The following is a 9,742-nucleotide window of genomic DNA, read 5'->3' on the forward strand; positions in this document are numbered from 1 at the left end:
TCTAGGATTCAAAACAGTCCCATGAATTTATTTTACTAGAGAAAATATAAAAGACAAAATAGTATTATCTTTAGGTATATAAAATATGTCAGACCAAAGTCTTCATCTGGTACAGGTAGTGAAGATCAGGTTAGATAATCTTGAAAGTACAGAGATGTCTCAAATCAAGAATATGGCCACAAAGCTCTATATAGCTCATGATCTGTTTGCATCTCTCTCTCCCTTTCTCTCTCTCTCTCTCTCTCTCTCTCTCTCTCTCTCTCTCTCTCTCTCTCTCTGTGTGTGTGTGTGTGTGTGTGTGTATGTGTGTAGTATAGTAGAAATTCTGACCATAATGTTGAAAGAAAGGAAAAGGAAGAATAGAAGAAAGGTAATGGGGGGCGGGGAATGAGAACACCTTACAATGCAGTCAGAGACTACTGCAAACACTCCTGTTCACTCAGCTTGTGATTCTCTTCATGGTTCTCTTTGCAGCAAGTTTGACATCCTTGTTCCTGAGACTGTAAATGAGAGGATTCAGCATGGGTACCACGAGAGTGTAAAACACCGAGAAAAACTTTCCCTGATCCACAGACTTTTCAGATGCTGGTTTAACATATGTAAGCAGCCCGGATCCATAGAACAGACTAACAGTTACAATGTGAGAACCACAAGTGCCCATGACTTTCGACCAACTTGTAGCTGATGTCATGTGAACAATACTTAAAAGGATGGAAGCATATGAGGTCAAGATAACAAGGCCAGATACAATGACAACTATGCAAGCAATAAGAGAACTCACAAGCTCATTGGCATAGGTGCTGCTGCAGGAGAGTTGGAGAAGGGGGAAGATTTCACACATGTAATGGTTGATGATGTTGGAATCACAAAAGCTGAGCCTAATCATACAGCTAGTGTGGGCCATGGCACTCGCAAATCCCATCAAGTAAGACCCAAACATCAGCAGGGAACACATTCTAGGAGACATAAGGATGGTATACATCAAGGGCTTACATATGGCCACATAACGATCATAGGCCATTGCTGTCAGCACATAACATTCAGAATTAACAAAAAAGCCAAAGAAAAATAGCTGAGTCATGCATCCCGTATAAGAGATGGCATTCTTTTCTGAAACAAAGCCCATCAGCATTTTGGGGGTACAGACAAATGAATAACAGAAATCAACAAAGGACAAATTGAATAGAAAAAAGTACATGGGAGTGTGAAGGTGTGAATTCAGACAAATGAGAATCATTAAGCTCAAGTTTCCCATCACAGTGGCTGTATAGTTCAGCAGGAACACAAAAAACAAGGGCAGCTGGAACTCAGGTTGGTCTGTCAGCCCCATAAATACAAACTCAGTCACCAAAGAGTCATTCTCTACAGCTGTATACTTCATGGTGTCATCTGTAGAAGCAGAGATAGCATACAGAATTAACAGGAAAATATCTTTTAACAGACAGGGATTTCTGTAGCTGCTGTATTTGCAAGCTCAGTGTTTTGTGAAGATGCTGCATACAAGCATGACAACACAGGTTGATTCCTGAGGAATCCCCATTTCCTTCTTTCCCCAACTATGATGTTTGTCTCTTTCCAGAGAGAATGCTGATGAATCTCTTACTGACTCTTGAACTGCATTTTCTCCCTTCTCTTTAGTCTTCCATAAGGATCAGAGATGAAAAAAAGCAGTACTTAAAAAATATTAAAACCCAGAGTTTATAGCTTTGTGACTGAAGGAAAATTATCAAGAGAAGATGAGTCAATTATCATACACAGAGATTTCATCACAATTATAATAAACAGATTCTTCCTTAGTGTCCTCAAGTGTCTAAAATCTTTGATGAAGATCATGATAACAACCATCAGTGAAAATCTATCTCTCACTCACTGCAAGGGATGCACTGTGCACTGTGACATAATTTCTGCATGAGATTTTCTTTAGGAGATCCTCTTCACTGGAGAGGGAAAATGGGATCCTTTTATGAGTCTGTAAGACACCATCTGGATAGAGTGAGAATCCACTTCATGTTCCAGAGTTCATTGAAAATTGTTCAGAACCCTGGAAAATTATTCTCTCCTTTAAGATTTCCTCCCAGGTTTCATGAGTCCCTTGAGTGAAGAAATTACTGAACCTGTGTTTACATCATCTTCCTTATACATAATGTTGGCTCATTTGAGACTCAAAGTTTTGCTCACTAAATAAATCCCTGTCAGATTTGCCAAAGTACTTTAGAATCTTCATCACAATTGTCTACATACTCTTCAAATAGAAAACTGAAGGATATATTACATGCTTTATTAATACTTTCCAATAAATAACAAAGATTGTATTAATACATTGTAGATAATAGATTAAAATTCTAAAATGCATTATAAAATTAGATTGAAAAACATCGATAGAATATATGTAATATATATAAAATTTAAAGCCAGACTTTCCAGATTCCTCACATGGAATCTGTAAATAGTTATGCAACTTCTCTGACCTTTTTTTATTTATATTTGTACCTGTGTATTTCTCCATATATCTATAGAGACTCATAAGATAAGGCTTGCATTGCACCTCAGTGGCACTACTCTTGTCTTACATACATAAAAGTATAGAAGCAATCCCTGTATCACAACAAGTAATAATAACAATAAATAATAGAATAAAATATAAATGGTCTTCACAGGGTAATATATAGATTAAATGAAGTGATTCTCACAGTGTGTTAGAACTGACATAGATACATAAAAAGCAATTGTTGGGTATTGTTTCACCTTTCTTTATTGCATATCCTTATTCATATAAATCAAGTTTCTTATACTTGAAATTATTGTTATTTGGATTAGACAAGCATTTGTTTTGGTGCTATTCTGTGTAACATCTAAGGTCCCTGCCCATCCCACAGGAATATTGTCATTTCTTCCATCATACACACACAGAAGTTGACTAATAAAACAATTTCTAAAGTATTTAAAAACTGTCCATACAATGAATTATAATTATAAATGTAGCCCTTTATTTTTATATATACATTTGGTTGTTTAGCATGAAAAAAATTTTGTATTTTTTTTAAAGTTTTTAAAATATGTTTTAAATTAGAACACAACTACTTCTTCTTTTCTTCCATCCAGTGTTTCCCAGTCTCCACTCTCAAGTTGATAACCTCTTTTTTTGTTGATTATTATTGTGACACAGTTTTAAATTAGTATTTAGTGTACATTCACTGTATAAAGTATTAGGTTTGGCTATAAATTCTTTGTATTTTCTCGAGAAGGTGACTGATAATTGACCACTATAAAAACCCAGATATGGAACTAAGACTTTTCCTGACTGGAAATCACATGAAAAAACTCTGTTCCTTGACTCTGGATACAAAAGGGGTAAAGGAAGTATATAAAATATCTCCCCATTTTCATGATGATAAGTTCTGAACTGATAGGTCTTCCTTTCTCTCTGCATTCCATCAATCCCACCTCTGCATTATGTGGGTGCTTTTAGCTGATTGCTTACATGGAAAGTTAAGAAAAAAAATAAGTTTTTTTCAGGCTGTTATTTCAAGTTCTATCTTCTCACTATCTAGTAAGTATAACCAAACCAATGCCATCTTTGTGTACATGCATATAAACATATCTAGAATATTTTAGCAAAATAAAAAAATAAAAAAATAAAAATCATTTTCTCAGTGAAAAATAAAGAGAAATAGTTACTTCCAAATTTTAAATTAGCATTTGTGTCAGTCAAAGTTCTCTGGAGTAACTAACTCAATTTAGAGAATTAGTCTCTCTCCTCTCTCTTTCTCTCTCTCTAGTTCTGCCTATATATAAACATATATATGTGTGTCAATCAATCTATTTATTTATCTATCTATCTGTCTGTCTGTTTACCTGGATTTATTAGAGAGACTTACAGACTGTGGTTCAGATTATCCAACTAAGGTTGCTTATGTATAGAAGGTCCCAAAATCCAGTGACTGTTTAGTTCAGGAGACTGGATGTCTCAGCTAGTTCTAGGTACGCTGGAATCCCAAGAATTAGGCTCTACTGCCAGTGAAGGAATAGACTTGCAAGTGAGGGCAGGAGGAAGCAGGCAAAGGGAGCCAGCTTCCCTCTTCCATGTATAGGCTTCCTGCAGAAGGTGTGGCCCAGATTAGAGATGAGTGTTCCCACTTCAAAAGATATGGATTAAAGGTGTGTCATCTCACCTCAAAGATCCAGATTAGAAGTAGATCATTCCATTTGAATGATCCAGTTAAGCCAAAAATTTGTTACATATGTGTCTAGCCATTTTGGGGGTTTCAGATATTCCAGATGTAGTCAAGCTGATAACAAACAATAGCCATAACAGCATTGAAATTAAGGAAAGTATTGGATGTATAGCTAAAAAACTCTAGTGTTAGATAACTTAAGCCATCATGTCCATAGTAACCTATGACCATGGTTTCCCTGGGATCTTGGTGCCATCTTTCCTCCATGTTTAGATGCTCCTTAGCACAAGACTGGATGGCACAGAAAGTCTACATAAGTAGTCTTCAAACGTATTATCTTGATGATGACCCTTAATCATTTATATTATTTTTCTGCCTTTCTGTTTGACTTTTATAAAGTCAATGGGGCCTGAGAAATGGATTCGTAGGTAGTGTCATTTGTCACAAAATCTGACAACCTGTGTTTAATCCCTGTGACCCACATGGTGGAAAAAGACATTTCACTTCTACAAGTTTTTCTCTGTTTTTCATACATGCACCATGGCTTGTTTGTGCATGAGCACAATCACACCCACTATATAAAAATGAATTTAATTAAAAAGTAGAAAATGATATGAAAACCAAGTGAAGAAGTAGATGAAATGATAAAAGAATGCTGTTGGAGGACAGGGGGAAAATATCACTTTGTTCTACCATGACATAATCATACATCTTTCTTCTTGCAGCATAAATCATTCAATAATGATATTTAATTGAAAGTATTAACTGAAATTTTCGTCTATTAGTCAGAAAATAAATTTTAGTGAACTGCCCTTTATATCTGTGATTAGTCCAACATTGGTATACTGTTGTGATACAAACATACAGATTATGATTTATCAATGAAATTTGTCCATAAATAATTTTATTTGTCTGTCCCTTTTTTCCTACAATGAATGAAATTTCAATGATCATTTTCATGTCATTGTTTGTTTGGAGAAAAGTATCCTGAGATCACACTTCTATCTGAAGAAATATTGGCAGTTGATGGCTGTGGAAGGAGGAAGTATATTTTGCTTTGAGAAATGGCCACTGATACGCTCTAGGGGATAACCACATACTCATATACCTATAGACAGCATTAACTGCACTTAGGGGTTATTAAAAACAATAACAAAGAGGATGTAAAGCTGGAAGAAAGATGATGTTGGCTCATTAAAAGTATTTGGAGGGACATTGGAGTGGATTGATATGAATAAATGTATAAATGAATAGAACTTTTTAAGGATAAAATATTATTTCTCAAAACAACTTGATATAAAACAAGATAAAGGGAAGAAAGTAGTTATTTTCACATAAAATGATGTTTTTGGAGTTATCATTCATGGCATTTAAAAATTACTTTTAAATATTTAAATAATTTAAAAAATATAAAGATAAGAAAAATAAAACAAGAAGATATTAATACCCTTTATTAAAATGACTAAAATAAGGAACCATGACAACGCTGAATATTTAAAGGGATAGAACACTAGAGGTATTGGACATTCTCATTAATTTCTGAGGGGAACGTAAATGATTTTTTTTTTACACAAGACAAAGTTTTAATAAGTAAAATAAACCTAGTAAGTAAAAATTTTAGGTAAGAAATCACACACCATGAGAAAACCAAATGTCATTTTTGTTCTAAAAATAACAAGGTGATCTAATGTTACACCTTTGGTTTTGCCTAATGGTTGGCAGAGAACTTTCTAGTTTCATTCTTAACTGATTTGAAAACAGACAGATTATGGTTGACACTTCTTTCTTAACTCTTCTAATTTTCTTTATTCAATATAGTTGTCAGAATCTCCTTTTCTGATCTCATTATTATCAACAGAACATTGACAGTGTCTGAAGAAATTTCATTGGCTGCAACAGACACATGTCAGTGATGGAGAGGAGAGATAGAAATAGAACAGGAAGGGGCCAGGCATGCAGTTTATTCTTTTCTACACAGGACAACAGTACCACATTAAATATATATTTCATTCAAATGTGACCAAGTTAGAAACAATATGATATAAAAGTGAACACAAATGTGTAAAAGGATAAAGCAGCTAACATGTACCAGGGGCTTTTCTTGCATCTAATACTGTTCTAATACATCATACACATCATCTATATATAAAAACCACAATGTGATAACTCTTTAATTTTATTTAAACTTTTTATTTTGTTTTTCAGAATGTATCCCCCAAAATTTTATAAGCATGAACTTTTAGTCCACATCTCAGCCCTATTCTAAGGAGGCTATTTTATAGGCAAACTTAAGAATATGCAGATATAATTATATATAATCAAGGGTCAGGGAAGTCTTCAGTTTCATAGTTAGTGGAAAGGTGTGAGTATAAATGCAGGCTAATTTGAAAGACTGTTCCTCTTTTGCAGTGTTAAATCATTGGTCTAATGTGTATTACTACAATCAGAGATGCCCATAGGAGAGCAGCAAATGTTAGGTTAGCATGTCCCTAGACACTCTTCTTGTAGAGTTATACAAAGCATAGAGGAGAAGGACAAAGAGGAATGCTCGCAGCTCTGCCAAGGGGACTAGGTACTCCTGGTGGGAGATGATACATTGAGTAGAACTCTGAATCTCAAAAGACACAAAGTTACAGGCAGGTCCAGTCTCCTCCTTCCAGGCTGAGCAAAGTGTTCCTGTGTAAGCCCCAGGTTCCAAACAGCCAGCTCATGCACTAAGGACAGGTCCTGGTCCCACAGCCTGGGTGCCTCCCAAACAGTTCAAGCTATTCAGTTGTCTCACTTATCCAGAGGGCCTGATCCAGCTGGGGACTCCACAGCTTTTGGTTCATAATTCATGTGCCTCCATTCGTTTGGCTATTTGTCTCTGTGCCTCTCCTATCTTGGTGTCAACAATTCACGCTCTTACAGTCCCTCCTCTTTCTCGACAATTGGACTCCTGAAGCTCCACCTGAGGCCTGGCTGAGGATCTCTGCATCCATGTCCATCAGTTATTGGATGGATCCCCAGGGGAGTCTTGTCCCTGGAGGAGATGGGAATGGAGGGGAGGGGAGGGGGGATGGTGAGGTTGGGGGTGCAAGGGGGAGGACAGGGCAACCCATGGCTGATGTGTAAAATTAAAACACAAATATAATAAAAAAAGTTAAAAAAAAAAAAAGATACAAAGTTAGATCTGTGGCACTGAATGCAACCACAAGCTAACTAATTAAGACTCTCACGGCACAGATCCAGCAGGGGGGAAATCATAAAGAAGAGAATAATTTTTCATGATCATAATGAATTTTCTCAGAAATCTTGGCCTTGAAATAGATATTCTCATTTGAGTGAGGCAATGCTTTGGAGATTTACATAAGATTGCTATTTTACTTTGTGTATGTGAAAATAAATTTGTCAAGAAATTCTCAAACAAAAATTTCTTTATTATTTTTCTTTATTTATAACTTTCTTTATTATTGGGTGCTTGGTCCTCTCAGTTACAGAAAGAAGGGAGGGTCTAAGAGCTCCAAAGGGAAAGAGGGGTTCAGGTGAATGAAGGTAAGCAGAAAATCATCTTTGTCTGGAGTATGTATTGTGAAACCCAAAGGTATATATATATATATATATATATATATATATATATATATATATATATATATGATGAAAATTGCATAAAAGCACTTGTGTATTGATTTTTGCAGCTTTAATTTTTATTAAAGACTAAGGAAAGAGGTAGAAATACACTAAAAGTTGAGTTGTTTATCAGTATGCTTTCTGGACAGATGCACATATTATGGGTATGATAAAGAGGAAATAGGCACTCTTCAGGAATCAACATGAGTAGATGAGGATCTTTGTATGGCTTGTTCTGTGTTCCCTCATCACAAGCTTATAAACAAAATAAAATTTCATCTTATCCTTCTGTAGTCAAAGATGAATTGCTTGGTAATACCTTCTAATCTTACAGATATACCCATGCAGCAAATGGCTTGTGGGCGTGACCATTACCGAAGCCTCAATGGGGGTTGGAACTTCCAGGCCAATGCTGGGATGGCTATCCACTACATCTCCCCCTTTTGTCTAAATAAGAAAGTTCTAACCTAATACAAGACTATATACAAAGAGATGGTTATCAAATATTGTCCAGGAGTAATGATGGATAATGACCTAGATAAATTGGAATTATAATAAGTGCAAACAATATCAAGCAAAAAACACATAGTAAAATCCAGGGAAGTCTAGGACATGGGTAGGTGGCATGCTACAAAGATCATTCCAAAAGGTGTCCTATCCTAAAGAACCTGAGTCTAATACTTAATATATTCTATCTAAGATATTATATATGTATATATACTAAGTTGTATCTATAACTGCTAATCTCCAACCTCATCAAAGACCTGAGAAGGAATATAATAATACCTGAGAAATGGGAGAAGGATGCAAGCCACTTTCGGGAGTCTTGCAAGAGTAGACAGAGACAGCTAGCAGCCTGGACAGTCACCTAATGTTTCTCAGCATCGTTGGTGCATTCAAATTGGCTACAGGCCTAGAGTATCTGACAGACCATTTTCAGAAGCAGGAATTCTGAAAGACCATCTTACCCTGTCTTGGCAAAGTATAGTGGTCGCTTTCCTTGTGTCCCATTTGTCCAGAAAGGACAGCATTTGTACTGTCAGCAGTTGAGGCAAGGGCAGTTCTTTGCCCAGTAGGCCATTTTGTGCCAAGAAGACAAACTTCCAAATGGAAATGTCTTAGAAGCCCAACATTCTCTCGGGATCAAATTGGTGCTGCCAGGAGCAATTGTGTCTCACGTCAACAGAATTCTAAGTTACTTAAATGCCATATTCTCTAGGTCTATGAAGTGTTTGAAGATTATCTGTCCATCTGACCTATGTATTTATAAATCTGGATAACCAAACTAACATAATTATAGAGATGACAAGCATAGGTGACAATAACTCTGTAAGTCTTATCTACCTAAACAACCTAAGGACTAAGCTTCCTATAAATAAGGCAAACAGTCTGTAAGCCAATGTACAGTAAAAGGACAATGACTTTAAATTGTGACAATACACAAAATATCTTTAACAGAGGTAGGAATGTATAGTGCAATATGCAATATGATAATAATCCTAAATATATATCAGTATACAGAATATCTTAAACAGAAGTAGAACATACATACAGTATGACAGATATAAATTCACATTTGTATCAATATACAAATATTTCACATAAGAGTAAATATATGTGTACAATATAACAAACAAACATAGCTTTGTATTTGTATCAATATACAAATTATCTTAAATAGGAATGTAAAAAGTTTATATTTGTATCAACATATAAGAATTCATAACAGTGCAAAGGCTGCTATATTACTAAATTTGTTTACTAATGTATATGATAGTCTACCATAATATCTTATACCTATCCATTCCATTTCTTCTTTTCCCTTTTTTTTGAGACATATTTTCTTTCCTTAAGGAGAGTACTTAGTTTAACAGTTTCTTGCACCCTCAACCCTAGAACTATTATCCATAACCCTGAGAAATATGAAACCTTAGGAGTAAGGGGTGTCATTTTCTTAG

The 9,742-nt window shown here is 35.4% G+C and overlaps 1 protein-coding gene across 2 annotated transcripts; it reads right to left on the minus strand.

Moving 5' to 3' along the window:
* Nucleotides 1-439: 439 nt before the first annotated feature.
* Nucleotides 440-4,871, minus strand: LOC118587852 (olfactory receptor 143-like). 2 transcript variants are annotated; one of them, XM_036193961.1, is made up of 2 exons: nt 4,859-4,871; nt 440-1,368 (listed from the first exon to the last, which is right to left on the minus strand). In XM_036193961.1, the coding sequence occupies exons 1-2, from the start codon at nt 4,869-4,871 to the stop codon at nt 440-442; spliced, it is 942 nt and encodes a 313-aa protein (XP_036049854.1). The 2 variants fall into 2 exon arrangements, with proteins under 2 accessions (XP_036049854.1, XP_036049853.1); XM_036193960.1 differs by lacking the exon at nt 4,859-4,871 and having other exon boundaries at nt 440-1,381.
* Between the last annotated feature and the right edge of the window lie 4,871 nt (nt 4,872-9,742).

The sequence above is a fragment of the Onychomys torridus genome, chromosome 7, assembly GCF_903995425.1.
Source record: "Onychomys torridus chromosome 7, mOncTor1.1, whole genome shotgun sequence".
NCBI lineage: Eukaryota > Metazoa > Chordata > Mammalia > Rodentia > Cricetidae > Onychomys > Onychomys torridus.